The sequence below is a fragment of the Manis javanica genome, chromosome 2, assembly GCF_040802235.1.
Source record: "Manis javanica isolate MJ-LG chromosome 2, MJ_LKY, whole genome shotgun sequence".
NCBI lineage: Eukaryota > Metazoa > Chordata > Mammalia > Pholidota > Manidae > Manis > Manis javanica.
In genome coordinates this window covers 226,648,558-226,670,205 of record NC_133157.1, presented here as the reverse complement: position 1 = coordinate 226,670,205, position 21,648 = coordinate 226,648,558, and the positions used below count along the sequence as shown (strand labels likewise).

The following is a 21,648-nucleotide window of genomic DNA, read 5'->3' as shown; positions in this document are numbered from 1 at the left end:
GTGGAGAAAGGGGAACCCTCCTACACTGCTGGTGGGAATGTAAATTAGTTCAACCATTGTGGAAAGCAGTATGGATGTTCCTCAAAAAGCTCAAAATAGAAATACCATTTGACCCAGGAATTCCACTTCTAGAAATTTACCCTAAGAATGCAGCAGCCCAGTTTGAGAAAGACAGATGCACCCCTATGTTTATGGCAGCATTATTTACAATAGCCAAGAAATGGAAGCAACCTAAGTGTCCATCAATAGATGAATGGATAAAGAAGATGTGGTACATATACACAATGGAATATTATTCAGCCATAAGAAAACAAATCCTACCACTTGCAACAACATGGATGGAGCTAGAGGGTATTATGCTCAGTGAAATAAGCCAGGCGGAGAGAGACAAGTGCCAAATGATTTCCGTCGTTTCTGGAGTATAAGAATGAAGCAAAACTGAAGAAACAAAACAGCAGCAGACTCACAGACTCAAAGAAGGGACCAGTGGTTACCAAAGGGGAGGGGTGTGGAAGGGCAGGTGGGGAGGGAGGGAGAAGGGGATTGAGGGGTATCATGGTTGGTGCACATGGTGTGTGTGGGGTCACGGGGAAGACAGTGTAGCTCAGAGAAGACAAATAGTGGATCTGTGGTGGACTGTGACTGCAATGGAGCATGGGGGGGACTCGATAATAAGGGTGAATGTAGTAACCACATTGTTTTTCTTGTGAAACCTTCATAAGAGTGTGTATCAATGATACCTTAATAAATAAATAAATTAATGGAACTATATGGCACACAATGAAAAGGTCTATAATAGATTCGCAGTAGAGAGGAAGTGGGATAGAAGTAATATTTGAGAAGATAATGTTCAAGAGTTTCCAAAAATCATAAAAGATGTCAAGCCACAGATTGCAAAAGTGCTGCGACTCCCAACCTCTGAGAAAATCTGCTGAATACTAAACACAAAAGATCCCTAAAAGCATCTAGAAATTGTCTGAAAGAGAGAGCAGGTGGCAGAGGTGAGCCCTACCAATCTCTCCTGGACTCTAGTTGAAGCCCCTGGTGTGCCAGACACACCTATGGGACACCAGGCTGACCTCTTGCAGAGGGAGCATGGGGAAGGGGTGTGGAGGCCGCATATCCTGCCTGCAGTGCCCCAGGCGCACTGCCTCCAACGAAGGCGCAGAAGAGGCCAGCCACTCAAGGACAATGGCTCCCACTAGGTGAAGAGGCCAGGATTCAGGCTCTGCAGCTCCCAGGACTGTGGGCGCCCCCAGCCTGCTGTGGGCTTTGGAAGGCACTGGGGGACAGCATCATCACCTCCGTCCAGGTGGAGAGTGCTGTGTCCGAGGGCAGAGCCCCAGGAGCGCCATCAGACTCTGTGGAGCTTGCAGAGCCTGTGTGGCTGAGATTCAGGGCCCAGACGCTGGTGTGCATGGTGTGCCCGGCAGGGTCATGGGCTGGCGCTGGGCCCAGAAGGGAGGACTACAGGGGAACACTTGTACAGAATCGATTCAGAGAGGCCACCCCCGGCTCTCCATGATAGAAATAATTCTGTACCTGGTGCCAAGCTGGGGCTAGAGCAGACACCCTGGAGAGGCCCTTGTAGGGAGTTTCATGATGTGCAGCAGCAGGGGCAGGTAGGTGCCTGGGGGAAGCTCCCTGGAACACCCCCTAAAGGGGAATGCTGCAGGGATGAGTCAAGAGGTATGTGAGGGGTGCTCTGCCCGGGGTCAGAAAGGAGGGGTGCATAGGCCATTGACTGGGAGCCCCCAGCAAGTACCAGGCCCGGCATACTGCTCTCTGCATTGCAGGATGTGAGGACACAGAAATGACCAGGTGTTTGGGCCCTGACTCTAGATACCTTTGAGGACAGGGCAGGTGGGTAATGGGTCTAGGCTGGCAGTGGAACCAGACTCATGCCTCCCCCTGGTAACCTGTGACCCCCCCGGATATCCCCCAGGTAACCTGTGACACCCCCCCCCCCCCCGCCCAGGACCTCCCTCAGGTACCCTGTGCCCCCCAGTACTTCCCCCCGGTGACCTGGGCCTGTCCCCTTCCAGGACCTCCTCACTCCGGTGGAACTCAGGCACCAAGGAGCGCATACTCATCAAAGTTGCCGACAGGGAGCCCAGCTTCCTCTCGCCCCAGGGCAATGGCTACCCACTGGACAGCCAGCCTGGGGTCCGCTCCCGCAGACCCTCAGGTGGGCAGCACTCGCCCAGCCTGCAGACGTTCACCTCTGACACAGACAGCCCCGTCTTGTTCCCTGAGCGGAGGCCATCGCCCTTCTTGAAGAGGGCTGAGCTGGGGAGCTGCTCGCCACTGCTGGCCCAGCCCTGCAAGCCTGCCAGCGACGTGCAGCCCTCTTCCCCACGCTATGCCTATGAGCCTCCCTTGTATGAGGAGCCCCCCATGGAGTACCAGGCCCCCATCTATGATGAGCCCCCCATGGACATGCAGTATGAGGCTGGCGGGGGCTACCAGGCCAGCTCCCCTCAGCGGTCTCCAGGCCGCAAGCCATCACCTAAGCCAGCCTCCGCCTCGCCCTACCAGCAGCTGGCAGCCACCCGACAGAAGGGCTCCGAGCGCCTGCTCAACCTGGAGTACAGCCCTACAGGAAAGGAGTACGTGCGGCAGCTGGTGTACGTGGAGCAGGCCAGCCCAAGCCCCACGCTGCGCTCAGGCTCACGGAGCAAGTACGCAGCCACCCCCAGCCGGGGTGTGCTTTCCCTGCAGCCCAGCCCCTGCCTGCTGCGGGAACAGCGCCTCGGGGCCATGTCTGGGGACTACAGCAGCATGGAGGGGCCTGGGCTCTGGCCCGCCCAAACTCCCACACCCCTGCCACAGGCCCAGGATGATGCCATGTCCTGGTGCAGCCAGCAGGACACCATGTCCTCAACAGGCTGCTCCCCGGGCTCACGCAAGAGGAAGAGCAGGAACCCCTCTCTCTGCCATGCCCCGAGCACCTCGTCCACGGAAGGCCCTGGGGACCGGGACCTGCTTGGTGAGCAGCCCCTGGCGGAGGAGCGGCCCCCATGTGGGCCCAGCCTGGGCCTGACGAAGCACATGGAGGGCAAGGTGGGCGAGGTGGATGGGGTGCACAGCGTGGCTGAGCCCCTCCTGGCACAAGCACGGCTGGCCTGGGAGGCACAGCAGGCCCACTTCCACATGAGACAGAGGGGCAGCTGGGACTCCCAGCAGGACGGCTCAGGCTACGAGAGTGACGGGGCTGTGCCGCTGCCCATGCCTGGGCCGGTGGTGCGTGCCTTCAGCGAGGACGAGGCGCTGGCCCAGCAGGAGAACAGGCACTGGCAGAGGGGCGCCCTGGAGAGGCTGGCCTTCCCCCAGATCTTGCTGGAGAAAAGCGTCTCTGTGCAGACCAACCTGGCCTCCCCAGAGCCCTACCTCCACCCCTCCCAGGTAGGGACACGCGGCTGGGGTCTCCTGGCGGGGGGCGCGGGGGGCAGGTGGTGATCCCGAGACCCAGTGCAGTCCTCAGAGCCCCTAACGGGCATGCAGGCTCCCTCTCCTTGGTTCCCCGTGAGTCTCGGCCAGCTCCTGGGAAGCTGCCTGGGGGCCAGAGGCTATGTCCTGATTCTGAGCCACAGAGGCAGGGGGCACGGGCAGGTGGCCACCCAGCCACCGCCTTCCTGAATCTCTGTCCTCCCCACGGGGAGGGACTCCCAGGGGAGGAGCTGTGAGGGGGAGTGTCAGGCACCCCAGCTCAGAGTCCTCCCCAAACTGCACTCCTGCATGCAGCGAAGCTGGACAGCTGGCCTTGGGGCCAGGACACATGCTCAGCAGGCACCAGGTGTCTCCCAAGACTGTGTGCTGCAGCTGGAGCCAAAACAGAGGCCAGCCTGGCATGTCCACTGAGTCTGTGTGTGCCTTCTGTCCAGACTGTGTGCTGGGAGCTTGGTGCCCCAGGATTTGGTATGTGCTGACGTCCTCGTTCTCACCTCCTCACCCCTGACCTTTCACACCAGTCTGCTGCATGAAGCCAAGGCTGAGGGTCTGCCAGGGCAGGGCCACCTTCACGCCCTTTAGGCTGCACAATCAGAGCAGCACTTCTGTCCATAGCAGACAGGAAGAGTCAGCCTGGGGAGGCCCAGGGTGAGAGTGAGCAGCGAGGACCTGCCTTGTAGACAGAGGGGACAGAAGCCCCCAAAGGAGGCCCCTAAGAGTGCCAGGTGAGGAAGGACTGTTATCCAAGTGACAGGCCTTGGGCAGAGATACTGAGGCTGTTGGGGAGGCCGGGGGGTCTTGAGGCAAACTCCTCCTTCAGAAGGGCCTCAGCCCAAGGCCTCTCTCAGGGAAAGCAGGACACAGCATGGGGAAGGGCAGGAAATTCAGTGAACCAGCAGAAGCCAAACAGCAGCAGCGAGGCCAGCAGGAGGCACTCAGTGCCCTGCCATCCCCTGTGGGGCACCCACACGAGTCCCAGGATCCTGCGTGGGGAGGCCCATGTAAGCACAGTCAGGCGCTGGTCACTCAGAACCTTACTGCCTGGGGCTGCAGTAGCCCAAGAGCTGATGAAGCACACGCATGGCTCCCTGTCTGCATGCCTGTGCTGGCCGCTAGTCCTTGGCCCCAGGGGCAGGCCTGGAAGGGGAGAGCCTGCAAGAACAGCCTCTCTGAGCCCGCCCCGTATTGCACAAGGAGGATCCTAGCATGTGTTTAAGGGGTGGGCAGAAAAAGGCAAGGCGCGAGGTGGGAAACCCAGCCCAGCCCGCCCTGGGCCTGGCCCCTTCAGCACGCTTGGGGCAGCAGGGGAGGCCACCCCTCCCTGCTGGCTGGCTGACCGAGTTGGGGCCCTTCTGTCCTCTCAGTCCGAGGACCTTGGCTCCTGTGCCCAGTTTGACAGCAGCCGGCAAGCCCGCAGTGTGCTGCCCAGCACCAGCTGTGTGTTCCCCACATTCACACTGCGCAAGCCATCCTCAGAGACCGACATAGAAAACTGGGCCTCCAAGCACTTCAACACGCACACACAGGGCCTCTTCCGGCGGAAGGTGTCCATCGCCAACATGTTAGCCTGGAGCAGCGAGTCCATCAAGAAGCCCATGATTGTGACCAGCGACCGCCATGTGAAGAAGGAGGCCTGCGAGATCTTCAAGCTGATCCAGATGTACATGGGCGATCGGCGCGCCAAGGCGGACCCACTGCACGTGGCCTTGGAGGTCGCCACCAAGGGCTGGAGCGTGCAGGGCCTGCGAGATGAACTCTACATCCAGCTGTGCCGGCAGACCACCGAGAACTTCCGCCTCGAGAGCCTGGCCCGTGGCTGGGAGCTCATGGCCATCTGCCTGGCCTTCTTCCCACCCACACCCAAGTTCCACTCCTACCTGGAAGGCTACATTTACCGGCACATGGACCCTGTCAATGACACCAAAGGTAAGGCCCACTGTATGGGACCCCCGGGCACCTTGGGCTCTGCTGCCAACTCAGGTAAGGGCCATGTGAGAGCTTCCTGGCTTGCACCGGGTGACACCTTGGGGGCAGCAGGTATGTGGGGACAAGGGCAGCACCTCCAAGCAGACACAAGTGTCTCCTAAGCTACATCCTAGGTCTCCACTGAGACATGGGGTCCTCAGGGGACCCCCTCCTTGGCACTGAGGCCCTGGGAAGAGCCACAGGTATCATGGCACAGGGTCCCCAGCCTTAGGGCAACAGGTAGAGGGGCGTGGATGAGATATGTGGCATCTGTGTCTCTGCCAGCCAGTGTCCATTCTCCTCTGAGGCCTCTGTCGAGGGCAGGGGCAAAGAGGCAAGACCTGGCGGCCACAGTCAGCCCAGGGGCACTTCCTGCATCTGCTCGCAGCCATCCTGCTGCCTGGAGGGGGGACTGCCCCAGCTGGTTCAGGCCATCTGTGTGGGTGGGGGTGAGATAAGGCCTACAGAGCGGCTCCTGAGAGCCAGGAGAAGCTCAGGGACTAGAGTGTGCCCAGCGCTGGGTCTGGGAAGACCAGCAGGCCGTTGGGACTCCACAATATAAGCTGACCCGTAGCTGCCCCAAGGGGTCAAAGGTTGGGGCCAGTAGTGGTAGCCACCTGCTGACAGCAGCCTGGGGCTGAGTGCAGGGACAGATTCTGCCCAGGGCTCCGAAAGGCCATGTGTCAGGTGTGTCTGAACCAGGTCATGCCAGCCGGGCAGCACCTTTGCAGCTGACCTAGTGTCCTGCCTGAGTCTGAGGCCAGGCTGAGTGCGCACAGGGACAGGTCCAGCGCAGCACCTGCATATGCAGCAGGCCATCTGCCACCCCAGCAGTTGTAGGTGTCCACAGGACACAGTCAAAGAACCAGTGTCTAGAAATACACATCCAAATACCGCACATGCATATGCATAAGCATGCTCGCACACTGTCTTCAGTCAGACAGGCCGCAGACTGCTCTGTGGGAGCGACCAGCCGACGTGGTCTGGCCAGGGCCTTGCCCAGCCCAAGTGTTGGGGGCCAGAGTGTGTGCACAGAGCAATGGGCTGCAGCTGCAGGCCAGTGGTGGCCCCAGGGAAGGTGTGCCAAGCACAGACACCACGCAGCTCTTCAGCCGTCTGCGGTGGGTAGATTCTGGAAGCCTGGAGATTCTCATAACTGAATACAGGAGAGGGGTCTCCCCCAGTTCTTCAAAAAATTAAACATAGAATTACTGTAGAACCCAGTGATTCCACTTCTGAGTATATACCCAAAAATATTGAAAGCAAGGTCTCAAAGAGATATATGTACACCCATGTTCATAACAGCACTATTCGCAATAGAAAAGAGCTGGAAGCAGCTCAAGTGTTTACTGGTGGATGAACAGATAAACAAAATGTGGTCTGAGCATATGGAATATTATTCGGCCTAAAAAAGGAAGGAAATTCTGACACACACTACAACATGGGTCACCCCTGAGGACATTATGCTGAGTGAAATAAGCCAGTCACAAAAAGACAAATACTGTATGATTCCACTTGTATGGGGTTCCTAGTTGTCAGAATCAGTCAGAAAGTAGGCTCTTCCTGGTGGTTGTGGTGGGTTGCAAGTGGGGAAACTGGGGAGTCTCTGTGTAGTGTCTAGAGCTTCCACCTGGGATGGTGAGCAGATGCCGGTGGTGGTCGCCGCACAGCAGGAATGCGCTTAATGCCACTGAGCCGTACAATTAAACACGGTTCAGATGGTGAGTTTCATGCTACATATATTTTATCACAATACAAAAGAAAAACCCACAAAGACAGAGTGGAAAGGCAAGAACAATGACGTTTTGGAAGCCGAGAAGCATGTGGACAAGTGGCAGGAGACCGACCTGGTACACCAAGAAAGGTGGGTCCCAAGCAGACAATGGAAAGACTAAGAAGCTGAAGCAGATAGCAAACCCTTAAAAGCTCAAGAGTGGGTAGAGCCAGCTTCCTCTAGGAATGGTTTGGAGAAGGGGTGACCTTGAAGCCAAAAACAAAAGGACCTGCTGAAGTCTGTTCAGGAAGAAGGCAACCGCAGGCGGGGTAGGTCAGAGCCTAGGTTCTGGGCCGAGAGCATTCGGACTCAAATCCCGTATTTCATTCTTTCATGTGTTCCAAGTGTACAACACACTGGTTCAGCAGTTCCCCACAGTATTAAATCCTCACCCCCACTAGTGTAGTCACTGTCTGTCAGCACAGGAAGATGTCACGAAACCACTCGCTGTATTCTCCAGGCTGCACTTCCATCCCCACGACCAGCTTACATTAGGACTGAGCATTTCTGCGCCCCTTTATCCCCCTCACCCTTCCCACCCACTGCAACCCTTCCCCACAGCAACCACCAATCCTCAGTGTGAGTCTGCTGGTGTTCTGTTCATTCTCTTTTGCTTTTATGTTCCACAAATAAGTGAAATCATATGGTATTTGTCTTTCTCTACATGGTGTATTTCACTGATTATAATACCCTCTAGGTCCATCCAAGTAGTTGCAAATGGCAGGGGTTTTTTTTATGGCTGAATAACATTGTGTATATGTGCCACATCTTCTTTAGCCATTCTTCTATTTATGAACACTTCAGTTGCTTCCATATTTGGCTATTCTAAATACACTACAATAAACGTAGGGGTGCACATATCTTTTCCAATTATTGTCTTCATTTTCTTCAGGCATATTATCAGAACTGTAATTGCTGGGTCATACGGTATTGTATTATTAGTTTTTTGAGAAACCTCCATATAGCTTTCCATAGTGGCTGCACCAATTTGCAATCCCATGGTGTACTAGGGTTCCCTTTTCTCCACATCCTTGCCAAAACTAGTTATTTCTTGTCTTCTTGGTAGTAGCCATTCTGACATGTGAGGTGGTGTCTTACTGTAGTTTTTTTCTTGGTGTAGCATTAATGTACAATTACATGAGCAACATTATAGTTACTAGACTCCCCCCTATTATCAAGTCCCCACCACATACCCCATTACAGTCACTGTCCATCAGCGTAGTAAGATGCTATAGAATCACTACTGGTCTTCTCTGTATTATACTGCCTTCCCCATATCCCTGCCGCCACTACATTATGTGTGCTAATCGTAATGCCCCTTTTGCCCCTTTTGCCCCTTTTGCCCCTTTATCCCTCCCTTACCACCCATCTTCCCCAGTCCCGTTCCCTTTGGTAACTGTTAATCCATTCTTGGGTTCTGTGATTCTGCTGCTGTTTTGTTCCTTCAGTTTTTGCTTTGTTCTTATTCCACAGATGAGTGAAATCATTTGGTACTTGTCTTTCTCCGCCTGGCTTATTTCACTGAGCATAATACCCTCTAGCTCCATCCATGTTGTTGCAAATGGTAGGGTTTGTTTTCTTCTTATGGCTGAATAATACTCCATTGTGTATATGTACCACCTCTTCTTTATCCATTCATCTACTGATGGACATTTAGGTTGCTTCCATTTCTTGGCCATTGTAAATAATGCTGTGGTAAACATAGGGGTGCATATTTCTGTTTCAAACTGGAGTGCTGCATTCTTAGGGTGAATTCCTAGGAGTAGAATTCCTGGGTCAAATGGTATTTCTACTTTGAGTGTTTTGAGGAACCTCCATACTGCTTTCCACAATGGTTGAGCTAATTTACATTCCCACCAGCAGTGTAGGAGGGTTCCCCTTTCTCCACATCCTCACCAACATTTGTTGTTGTTTGTCTTTTGAATGTTGGCCATCCTAACTGGTGTGAGGTGATATCTCATTGTGGTTTTAATTTGCATTTCTCTGATGATTAGTGATGCGGAGCATCTTTTCATGTGCCTGTTGGCCATCTGAATTTCTTCTTGGGAGAACTGTCTGTTCAGCTCCTATGCACGTTTTTTTATTGGCTTATTTGCTTTTTGTTTGTTGAGGTGCATCAGCTCTTTATATAATTTGGATGTCAACCCCTTATTGGATGTCATTTATGAATATATTCTCCCATACTGTAGGGTACCTTTTTGTTCTATTGATGGTGTCCTTTGCTGTACAGAAGCTTTTCAGCTTGATATAGTCCCACTTGTTCATTTTTGCTTTTGTTTCCCTTGCCCGGGGAGATATGTTCATGAAGAAGTTGTTCATGTTTATGTCCAAGAGATGTTTGCCTATGTTTTCTTCTAAGAGTTTTGTTGATTTTATGTCTCAGATGCAGATCTTTGATCCATTTTGAGTTTACTTTTGTGTATGGGGTTAGACACTAAGCCAGTTTCATTCTCTTACATGTAGCTGTCCAGTTTTGCCAACACCAGTTGAAAAGGCTGTCATTTCCCCAGTGTATATCCATGGCTCCTTTATTGTATATTAATTGGCCGTGTATGTGTGGGTTTATATCTGGGCTGTCTATTCTGTACCATTGGCCTATGGGTCTGTTCTTGTACCGGTACCAAATTGTCTTGATTACTGTAGCTTTGTAGTAGAGCTTGAAGTCAGGGAGTGTAATTCCCCCAGCTTTGTTCTTCCTTCTCAGGATTGCTTTGGCTATTCAAGGCCTTTTGTGGTTCCATGTGAATTTTAGAACTATTTGTCCTAGTCCAAAGAATACCTTTGATATTTTGATAGAGATTGCATTGAATCTGTAGATTGCTTTAGGCAGGATGGCCATTTTGACAATATGAATTCTTCCTATCCATGAGCATGGGATGTGTTTCTATTTATTGGTACCTTCTTTAATTTCTCTCGAGTGTCTTATAGGCGCTGATGGACAGTGACTGTAATGGGTGTGTGGTGGGGACTTGATAATGGGGGGAGTCTAGTAACCACAGTGTTGTTCATGTGATTGTACATTAATGATACAAAAAAGAGAGTGTCTTGTGGTGTCTTTGCCTGGTTTTGGTATTAGAGTGATGCTGGCCTTGTAGAAAGAGTTTGGGAGTGTTCTCTCCTCTTCTACTTCTTGGAGAACTTTATGGAGGATGGGTATTAGGTCTTCACTAAATGTTTGATAAAATTCAGTGGTGAAGGAGTTTTGTTCTTAGGTAGGTTTTTGATTACCAGTTCAATTTTGTTGCCGGTAATTGGTCTGTTCGGATTTTCTGTTTCTTCCTGTGTCAGCCTTGGAAGGTTGTATTTTTCTAGAAAGTTGTCCATTTCTTCTAGGTTATCCAGTTTGTTAGCATATAATTTTTCAGAGTATTCTCTAATAAGTCTTTGTATTTCTGTGGTGTCCATAGTGATTTTTCCTTTCTCATTTCTGACTCTGTTTATGTGTGTAGACTGTCTTTTCCTGATAAGTCTGGCTAGGGGTTTATCTATTTTGTTTATTTTCTCCAAGAACCAGCTCCTGCTTTCATTGATTTTTCTGTTGTTTTATTCTTCTCAATTTTATTTATTTATGCTCTAATCTTTATTATGTCCCTCCTTCTACTGACTTTGGGCCTCATTTGTTCTTTTTTTTCCCTAGTTTTGTTAATTGTGAGTTTAGACTGTTGATTTGGGAATGTTCTTCTTTCCTGAGGTAAGCCTGTATTGCAGTATACTTCCCTCTTAGCATGGGCTTCGTTGTGTCCCACAGATTTTAGTGTTGAATTATTGCTGTCATTTGTCTCCATATATTGCTTGATCTCTGTTTTTATTTGGTCATTGATCCATTGATTGTGTAGGAGCATGTTGTGAAGCCTCCATGTTGTTTGTGGGATTTTTCATTTTCTTTGTGTAATTTATTTCTAGTTTCATACTTTTGTAGTCTGAGAAGCTGGCTGGTACAATTTCAATCTTTTTTAATTTACTGAGGCTCTTTTTGTGGCCTAGTATATGGTCTATTCTTGAAAGTGTTCCATGTGCACTTGAGAAGAATGTGTATCCTGTTGCTTTTGGATGGAGTGTGCTGTAGATGTCTGTTAGGTCCATCTGTTCTAATAGATTGTTCAGTGCCTCTGTGTCCTTACTTATTTTCTTTCTAGTTGATCTGTCTTTTGGACTGAATGGTGTGTTGAAGTCTCCTAAAATGAATGCATTGCATTCTATTTCCTCCTTTAATTCTTTTGGTATTTGTTTCACATATGCTGGTGCTCCTGTGATGGGTGCATATATATTTAGAATGGTTATATCCTCTTGTTGGACTGACCCCTTTATCATTATGTAGTGTCCTTCTTTGTCTCTTATCATTTTCTTTGTTTTGAAGTCTATTTTGTCTGATACAAGTACTGCAACTCCTGCTTTTTTTTCCTCCTTTTTGTTTGCATGACGTATCTAATTTTCAGTGTATGGGTCTTGAATATTTTTAGTTAAATTTATTCCTTAGTACTATATCCTTTTTGGTGCTATTGTGAATGCAACTATTTTCGTAATTACATTTTCAAGCTGTTAGTTTTAGTATGTAGAAATACAATTGATTTTAGTATATTGTTTTGTATCCTATGGCCCGATTGAACTTGTGTATTAGTTTCAGTAGCTTTTTTATTGACTTCTTAGGATTTTCTACCCACAATATAATGTCATCTGTAAATGAAGATAGTTTTGCTTCTTCAAAGAAAAAAAGGGAGAAATAAGGGAATACTATAAACAACTTAATGCCAACAAATTTGGCAATTTAGAATAAATGGACAGATTCTTTGAAAGACACAAACCACCAAAAATCACTCTGTAAGAAATAGATAACCAGAAAAATCATATCTATTATAGAAATTGAATTGGTACTTAAAAACCTTTCTACAAAGAAAATTCCAGGCCCAAGTGGCTTCAACTAAGTTTTACCAAACATTTTACTGGTTTTGTAGCAATTTTTTACAAATTCACTGGGAAAACTGAAGTGGCAGGAGTATTTCCCAATATTCTACAGCAAAATTATAAAAGGACACTAAAAAAGGGAAGTTCTGTGTCCCTCCTGAACACAGAACAAAAACTGCTAACAATAATTTAGGAAGCTGAATCCAGCAATATATAAAAAGGATAATGCATCTTGAATAGGTGAGGTTTATCTGAGGAATGAAAGGTTGGTTTAACATTTGAAAATCAACCAATTAATATTATTTTCCATATCAGGATTAAAAAACTGTATGATCATCTCAGGAAGTACAAAAAAAGCATTTGACAAAATCCAACATTCCATTCCTATAGAAGCTCTAAAACTAGGAATAAAAGGCGACCTTTTCATGTCTTCTATGAACCTGTGTCAATTTATTTTAAACAACATAAGCACATGTATATTCCCATTTCTCTCTGGGAAATGAAGCTACATTCCACAAGATTCAAGCCTCAAGCCTTTAAATTTTCTGGGACCTCACAGATCTGTAAGTTTGTCACGACTGTCCTCCTCCTGTACCACTCTCAGATGGTCCTATCAAGTACGGCCATTAATTGCTTCTAAGTGCAAAAAAATAATCCGTAAAGAGAAAGAAATTGCTTCTCTAAAGAACTTCTACCAAAGTAAAACTAAAGGTCAAAAAGTCAAGTTAATATGGGGTTTTTGAGTCTATACCTGATTAGGAACACTGACAAGAAGCACCACAGAGCTGATGGCTATTACCATCTTTTCACTTTACATTACAGTTGTTTATATTATTTTCATGGGATTTCAGTGAAGTTGTCAAGGTTTTTATAATGGTCAAATTAAAAAAACAAAATACCTTGAAATGCCAATACAAAGAAAAGTGAGTCAGAACATGGAAAATGTTTTAGACAAGTTGACAACATATATTCTTTGTTCATTTCTTTTTTCAAAAGAAGTTGCATTTTATTCACACCCACATGTGTAATACACTGAATAAAATACAACCAATTATCATATGGGAATAAAAAGGAAAGACAAGCTGCCTCCAGAAAACTCATCTAATACTATTCCTAATATCTCAGTGCATTTGGCAAATAAAAACATTTTGAAACATTAAAAAAAAAGGGAACCTCTCCAACCTGATAGAAGGCATATATAAAAGTGCTCCAGTCCCACAAGAATGAAAAGCGCCCTTCAACAGCTCATTATATTGTTCACAGCAGCGCTATTCAGTCAAAAAGTAGAAGCCACACAAGGTCCACCAACAGATGAATGGATAAAGAAAAGGTATTCTATCGATACAATGGAATATTTCTCAGCCATAAAAAGGAATTAAGTTCTGATGTATACAACAACTCGGATCCGCCTTGAAAAATCATGCTAAGTAAAAGAAGTCAGACACAAAATGGCAAATACTGTACGATTCAACTTATGTAAAATACCTAACGTAGACAAATTCATAGAGGCAGAAAGTACATTAGAGGGCCCCAGAGGCTAGGGGAGGGAAATGAGCACTTGCTTACTAACGGGAACAGAGTCTGTTTGGGGTGATGGAAGGATGTTAGAAATAGATGCGGCGATGGCTGCAGATACTGTGATTATACTTAATGCCACTTACCTGGACACTTAAAAATGTTTAAATGGCAGTATTTTTGTTTACATTTTACCACAATGAAAACAAAGCAGCCTTAAGTCCCTCCCTGAAGAGGATGGTGGTGGCCAGGGGTACGAGGGATCTGGAACCCAGCGATACCCAGGCTCCAAAGTCACAGACATGGCCACGAGCAGTATGGTGAGGCTGCCTCAAGGGCTGAAGGGCACGGACTGTGGCCTGGCCACTGATAAGCCTCTGGTCCTGGAAGAGGATGGCACCATGGTGGGCAAAGATGATTACTTCTGTGTCTATCTCCCAACACTGAATGTGTAGTCTTGGCTGGTAATGAGAGGTGGACATACAGCAATGCAGATAGAGGTACCACTTAGTTTCATCTACATTAAAGGACTCCTGAACTCTGACAGTGGGGCAGGGGTTTAAGTGGAGAATGTGGCCAGGCAGTTGAAAGAAAATGTATCCAGCATCCTCATCCTGGGAGAGGATGACCTCCAAGTGCTCATTAATGTGCCAGGTTCAGACCTGGCTTAAGAACTGTGCCAAAGTCCAGAACACCCTCCAGCAGGTCCTTGAGCAGAGAGAGGAAGCCCATCAGTCCAAGCAGCTCCTAGAGCTTTACCTCCAGACTTTGGAAAAGGAAGGCAGCATCCTGTCCAAGCAGTGAAGGTCCAACCCGCCAAGAGGGATGCTGTTGACACAGGTACTAGCAGAGAGGACTACTCCAGTGTCGCACTTAAGAGCCAGACCTTCACTGCACTGCGGAGAGGCCTGCTCTGGAGCTGGGTTTCTCCAGTCAGCATTTGGAGGTGGTTATCAAGGGAGACCCCAAAACACTGGTCATTGCTTTGAAGTGGGACATAAGGAAGACGGAAACTGTTCAACAGGCCTGTAATCAGGAACTCAGCCATGCCTCCAGCAGATAGAGCTTGCATTCTCTAAGGGCTGTTCTCAGCAAGGAAGAATCCACTGCCTGAAGAACTACAGAACCCTAACGGAGTCCAACAAGCCCACATGGCTGTGGCAAGATGACACCAAGGAAGACCTTGTGCCCTTGTTTTTTATTATCAGTAAATACCTCCAGCCTAATTATATTAGCTGCTTAACTACTCTGAGAGTATGTTCTCCTGGAACAGGCAGGAAGACGAGCCCCACAGCCCTTCCAGAAAAGCTACTCCAGGGCTCACTGTATGCCCTTCACCTAGTCTGAATGGTGTAGCCGCACCAACAATATCCCACCTCTTCTAATTATATGTCCTTATGTTCTTTGTTCAAAAGTAATTGTCAAGGGCAGTAAAAAGACATTATCATATATCAGACTCACTATCTTTGTTAGAACTGCAGAATTTTAATCACAAAAACAGTAGAGAAGGCAACATAAAAGAGTGCTGCTTAGGGCCACAAACTTGTTTCTCAACTTAATGAACTTTTTTGTTTGTTTAAAGGCATATATCAAGTTTGTAGACCACTGGGACAGAGGGACAGTGTAATTCACCATTTCTAATATCTAATCCAGTATTGTGGAATTTTATGTTACCACTGTGAAACTCTTTTCAGCTTCCCAGTATGTTTTATCAGTAGTGGGTACAAAAGGTCTTTAAATCGATCCCCACGCATTATGACTCCAAGTCTCTCCAGGTGCAGAGTGGAGGCTTCTGGTTTATGCACTTCCTGTCACTGTACAAACTTGTCCTTCAGGTTTTGTAATCTACAATACAGCCTCCTTGCAGGTAAAGGATGGGGGGAAGAAAAAGCCTGTAGCCAGCATCACATCTAATGGTAAAAGACTGAATGCTTTCCTCCCAAGATCAGAAACAAGGCCAGGACCTCCAGCCTCACTGCATCTACTGAACATCATGCTGGAGGGCCTGGCCGGTGCAAAGTCCATGAAGAAGAAATTAAAGACATCCTAATTGGAAAGGAAGTGTGAAACTGTCCTTATTTACAGATAACCGATTTGTAAAATACTACTAGAACTAATAGAAGAGTTTAGCAAAGTTGCAGTATGTAAGACCAATATATAAAAATTAATGTTTCTATATAATTGCAACGACCTATTGGAAACTGATATTTTAAAAGTAACATTTACTATAAAGCATTAAAAATATGATAAACTTAGGAATAAAGCTGACAAAAGATGTATAAGACTTTTATGCTAAAAACTATAAAACATTGCCGAAAGTCAAGACCAAAGTTAATGGAGAGATGTACTGTGTGTGAATCGGAGGACTCAGTGAGCATGATGATGTCACTTCCACCCAACTTTATCTATAAATTCAACCTTAATCAAAATCTTCAGTTTCTTTTTTTAATTTAAAAACTAACAGGCTGATTGTAAAATTCATAGAAAGTACAAAGCCCTTAGAATAGCCAAAGTACCTTTGATAAAGAAAAATGAAGTGGAAGGACTAAGAGCAGCCGACTGCATGACTCGTCATAAAGCTGTCGGCATGCAGGTGAACAGTAGGTCAGTGGGCAGAACAGAGTCCAAAAGCAGCCCCAGACACAGGGCAACACGCTTCCAGAAATGCGGAGGCAGTTTGGTGAAGAAAGGGTAGTGTTTTCCTCAAATGGTGCTAGGAGAGTTGGATATCCAATTTGGATATTTGGATACCCGAAAAAAGGTGAGCATCAACCCATACTTTGAACTATATACAAAAATTAACTGAAAATGGATCATAATTCAAAACCTAAAACTATAAAACTTCTAGAACAAAACAGAGCAGAAAATCTGTTTTCTTGAATTAGATAAAGGTGTTTTTATATGGGCATTAAAAGAAAGCACTATCTATAAGAGAAAAACATTGATAAATTGAACTTCCTCCAAATTAAGTCTCCTGCTCTTCCAAAGACACTATTAAGAGAATGCAAAGATAAAACAGTTGCAGAGAATAGAGAAGAGGCTAGAGGGATCCATGTGATGACAGATAAGAGTTGGAGGTGTCGTATGGAGTCGTCTGTAGAGATGTACATGCATAAGGACTTCACACACGTCTCCCTTTGCTCTCTCAGCCAGGAGGGCCCAGGGGCAGTGAGCACACGTGATACCCAGCCCTGGGTTTCCGACAGTATTTCCCATTACAAGGAACCAGAGCTCCTTAGAGACACAGCCAGTGCTTGGGCTGGTGCATTCCCTGCAAGACGCAGTGCCCCAAGTGCGGGTGTGCTGGAGGGGACACGGGGAGACGGTGGGGCATGTGACAGGACACAGGACACTGGATGAGCTCCAGTGGCCAAAGCTGGAGCAATTTGAGCAACAAAATAAAGTCATACTCATTATAATCAAAAGTGAATACTCCCAAGCCCATACTAATATAAATGAATCATTAGATAGGTATCACCCATGGAGCAGAATTACAAATAATGTGCATAGATGGTTGACCATCAGGCAGGGAGAGCATAACTCCCACCGTCGTGTGGGCTAGGCATAGAAACTTCCTTCCAGAGAGCACAGGATGGAGGGGAATGAGGGGTCCACACCAGCAGTGCCAGGTTATTCCATGCAGGGTGGGAGGTATGCCTAAATCAGCACCATAAGGGAGTCCCTCCACTCGCTCAGGATCGTGGACCCCTGAAGGCAGTCCTTTAACAGCCAGATGCTGGGCCAGAGAGTCATGGGCTGGCTGGCTGCCACCCCCACCCCCACTGTGCAGGGGCACCTTCCTGCCCACCTCCAGCACTTGGAGAGCTGACCTTCTGGTTGGCGGTGCCCAGAAGGGTCCCAGCACCTTCCCCAGCCACATGGGCCACACACCCTCCCACAGGCCATCTGCACAGGCGCGCAGCATCAGCGATGGGGTGAATAGGAAGCGGTCCCTTGCAGGGCACCAGAGCTGGGCATTGGCCCGGTGGCCCTGTCTCCCCTCGAGGAGCCCAGCAGGGATATCAGCCCTTCCCAGCTGGCCAGGGCCTGCTCACGGCCACATCGGGACCCCGTGGGCGCGCACTCCGGCTTCGTGCCCTGTCCTCACGCTCTCTTTGCTCCCCAGTGACACAGCACATGAGAGAGCTCCTGGAAAGGAACGCTAAGAAGAGGTCCAAGTTGAGAAAGAAACCCAAGCCCTATGTTGAGGAGCCGGATGGTAGGGCCTCCCCCGCAGCCCCTTCGCTGCGTGCACACAGCTCTGCTCTCCGGCCTCGGCCGCCTGGCCTCCTCTCTCTAACTGCTTCTGGGCTGGGCGGGGGTGGGACACAGCACTAACCATCAGGCCTGCAGCCTTCTGAGCCGGCTGGAGGCCCCAGGTCACTGATGGGGCTCCGGGGAGAGGCCACACACCTGCCCCGTGCCTTCCCCACGGTTCTCAGAACAATTTACAACCAACCTGCATGCCTGGCTCTCGGCGGGGAGGGGTGTGAGGACTGGCTGAGGCTACAGGAGGCACCCAGGTGAGTGAGGGTGAGGAGTGCCCTGTGGAAAGCACTGCCTGGCCGACCTCCATTCCAGACCGCCTCTGGAGCAGTGGGTGTAGCCTGGCTTTGCTTCCCTACTGGGACCCCTAGCACAGACCAGGGGCTTCTCAGCCTACCCACAATCCCTGCCCTTCTCCTGGGCCCTGGGCCCTGGCTCAAGGTGCCCACCCCAATCCAAGCTCTAGGGAAGCCCTGTTAACCGAGGCTGTGCCCTTCCCACTGGGGAGAGTTGGTGATCCCACTGCTGCCACGGCTGCTTCCCCTCCTGGCCACTTCCCCCAACCTTCGCACATCGCGTCCTTGGCACCTGCCCAACGCCTTTTCTTCTCAGACCCTCACCCTCAACACCCCTTGCTCTAGAAGGCTCTCTCCATGGCTGCATGCTACCCCTGGCAGGAGAGGGGCAGCTGTTGTCCAGGATGCCATCTGGGGCAGGAGTGGAAAGAGCTCTGAGCTCCTGCCTGAGGCTGTCGCCAATGTCCTGTCACAGCAGCAGGGGGCACCTGGGGGGGTGCGGGGAGGACACTGCAGCCAGATATAGGTGGGTGGGGAGGGGGGAGCTGGACCTCCGACACCCCGCAGGTCCACGCGGAGGCGGCACATTCCAGACAGCCTGGGAAACCTAAGGCTTGCCCTCTCGGAAGCACCAGGCCCCATGGTGGGCACAGGAGCACAGACTCTGGGCGAGCTGCCTCTTGGCCCCTACATGGGCCACTGTCTCCCCCACACCGTAAAACCAGGTACGGGCATTCTGGTGAGGCCAGGACAGGGCAGTGGGCTTGGAGCAGAGCACCCCACACCTCCGCGAAGGTTCCCCTGGGCTGGCTATGGACACTGCCCATCCCTGAAGGCGCTCAGCAAACACCCAAGAGTCCAGGGCCTCCAGGCTGTCAGCCCCTACTCTGCCCACAGAAGCTGTGACGTCAGCAGCCATGTTGCCCTTACTAAGTATGAGACTCTGAGGTCTGCCCTTCACGGGCACCTTAGACAGATGCCGCCCTCCCCATCCTACCCAGCAGCACATGAAGCCTGTATCTCGTGGCTAAGGTCTCTGGCTGAGAGTGTCAGCCTCGGCCTGGGCCCTCAGACCCCGCCTGTTGGGGAGGCCAGCCTGGGACAGGACAAGGGGCAGAGGGTGCACACCCCAGGGAGGGTGAAGCATGCCCCCAGTGTGGCAGTGAGTCAGCCCCAGGCTGCTGCTGCCTGCCGCATGCCCTCTTTGGGCTCTGAGTGTTCAGAGCCAGCCCAGACCCTCTTTGCTAAAGCACTTGCTCCCCGAACAAGGGGCCACATCAGCCTATGGCAGAAGGTCCCAGGTGTGTGTCAGGCTGGCTGACCAGGGGCTGTTGGCAAGGATTCACTGCCAGGGCCTGTGGGTCCTTAAGGACCTGAAACAGATTCTAAAGTGTTTAACATCTCTGAGAAATGTTTATTTTCATTTTGATCATTCTAAAAAAGAATCCCCTTACCACTTACAATGACAAAACTATTTTGTGATAATCAGAAATGGAAAGATCGTCACGGACCCCCAGGTCCTCAGATGTTCCCCAGAAACTAATTCTTTTAAAAGAAGACTCAGGCATTCGGACCTCAGATGGGCCCAGAAGCCTCCCTGTGGGGGGGCAGCGGGTGCTGGGGCAGGTGGGCCCAGCAGGGACAGAGCCTTCCGGAGGAGGAGCCAGGCCCGATCCTGGACGCATGTGCTCCAGCCTGGCTGTCCATCGGTCACCTGCCTGTGCCACGCGGGCCTGGGCAGCTCCTCAGCTTTGGCCTCGCTGTGGGTCCTCTGTCCCGCTTCTGCTTCTCCTTCCCTCCCTTTGCCAGGCCAGGAAAGACGCTCCACCCACTTCAGATCCACCGGGTGGGGTCTGCTCCCCACTTGCTGCTCCTTCCCTCGTCTCTGTATCTGGAGAGCCGCCTGGGTGAGGAATGGCAGCCCGGCAATCGGCCAGTGACCACCAACTAGATCTGACAGCAGGGCAGAGTTTTAGAAAGTCCCCTCCCTTGAGGAAAGAGACCAGCCTCCTCCTTTCCGCCATCAACCCTGGGGCTAAGCTCAAAGGAGGTCCTGCAGCACTGCCCTCCCAGGGACACCAAGGCTGAAGATACAAGGCAGCCTGTCCACACTTGTCCCCTGACCTCAGCCCAGGCAGCCCTAGACAGCAAGCATGGGGCCCTGTAGGCTGAGGCCCTCTCCTAGGGCTTCCAAGGGTCCCCAGCTGGAGGCAGGGCTGCAGAAGAGCTGGGTCTGATGTCCAGCCAGCCCCAAACCCCTCCCCCAGTGCTGGCCCACCACTCTGGGCACTGAGCACCTCCAGGCCTGCTGCACATAAAAATGACCCTTTTGGGGGCTTGCCAGGGCCAGCTGGGGAAGACAGCATGGGGTTTGCAGGCCTTAGGCCAGGTCCTGTCCTGTCCTGTCTTTGCCTTCTCAGGGGGAATAAGCCTCATGCTAAGCCTGCCCTTCTTGGCCGCTGGGAGGGGTAGGTGGGTGGGCTGGCAGAGGGGTTCCTTCCCTGGCCTGGCTCCTCTGGAGGCGAGAGAAGTTCCCCTTGCCTCTCCATGTGGGTTTCTGCTCCAAAGGACATAGCCTGGGAAAGTGAGGACCCACTGACCTGGGCAAGGGGTGGGCAGGAGCCTGGACAGGCCAGCCTGGACCCCCAGAGTTCTTGAGGGAGCTTCCTCTCCTGCTCCCTGGCTGCTTTCTCTTAGTCACTGGCTGACCTGCAGCCCCTGCTCCCACACATCCATGCCAAGCCAACCAGCACCTTTTCTTTTCCAGGGGTGGCCATAAGCACATATGCCAAGTACTGTTACCACAAGCTGCAGAAGGCAGCCCTGACTGGGGCCAAGAAGGTATGAACTTCTCCCAGGACAGCAGGCAAGGGTGGACAGTCTGCACTGGTGGCACCTAGACAGGGTCCAAAGGAGGTGGGGATGCTTGGGTAGGCAGCCTTCACATCCTGGGGAGGGCCCTGCTCACCTTCAGTCAGCCTGCACATTTCAGGCGGTAGCAGGGAAACAGCTCACAGTACAGAGGGTGCTGCATGAAACCCACCTAGGCAGTAGCCAGGGAAACCCTTGGGCACAGCTTGTACCCCAGGTTTGGGAGCTGGTTCAGGCAGAGGGGCATGTGGATGGGCCAGGGTATCAGGCCACCAGCCAGGTAACTGGGCACACTTCAGCAGCGACACCAGCTGCCCCAGACCTGACACTGTCTGGTTGGAGTGGTGAGGTGCAGAGGGTGGACATGGCCATGGGAGGGCCAAAAGACCACCCCGCTGGAGGGGACCTTGCCCCCAGCAGGCTGCCTTTGACCCAGGGGAGGCCCGGCCTTGGAGTGCAGGCAGGCCCAGAAGACTACCACATGCCCCTCCACTCACAGTGGGCCACCCGCCCAGGCAAGCCAGGGCTTCTCCCAGCACTGGCAACCAGGGCTAGATGCCACCCCACAGTCGAGCCTGTCTCAGGGTGGGCAGAAAGGCAGGCAATCCC

At 50.5% G+C, this 21,648-nt stretch overlaps 1 protein-coding gene and 1 pseudogene across 8 annotated transcripts in view; both read left to right on the top strand.

The window, feature by feature from the left end:
* ARHGAP39 (Rho GTPase activating protein 39) overlaps window positions 1–21,648 on the top strand; it is a 131,936-nt gene that overhangs the window by 107,512 nt on the left and 2,776 nt on the right. For 7 of the 8 annotated variants that reach the window (XM_073230348.1, XM_073230349.1, XM_037023255.2 and 4 more), the window contains 4 exons: window positions 2,046–3,405; window positions 4,815–5,376; window positions 17,733–17,825; window positions 20,936–21,009. In XM_073230348.1, the coding sequence (XP_073086449.1) occupies window positions 2,046–3,405; window positions 4,815–5,376; window positions 17,733–17,825; window positions 20,936–21,009 (2,089 nt within the window). The remainder of the gene's footprint in view (window positions 1–2,045; window positions 3,406–4,814; window positions 5,377–17,732; window positions 17,826–20,935; window positions 21,010–21,648) is intronic. The other variant, XM_037023261.2, reaches the window with a different exon arrangement.
* On the top strand, window positions 5,385–15,467 carry LOC140848067 (DNA fragmentation factor subunit alpha pseudogene; annotated as a pseudogene).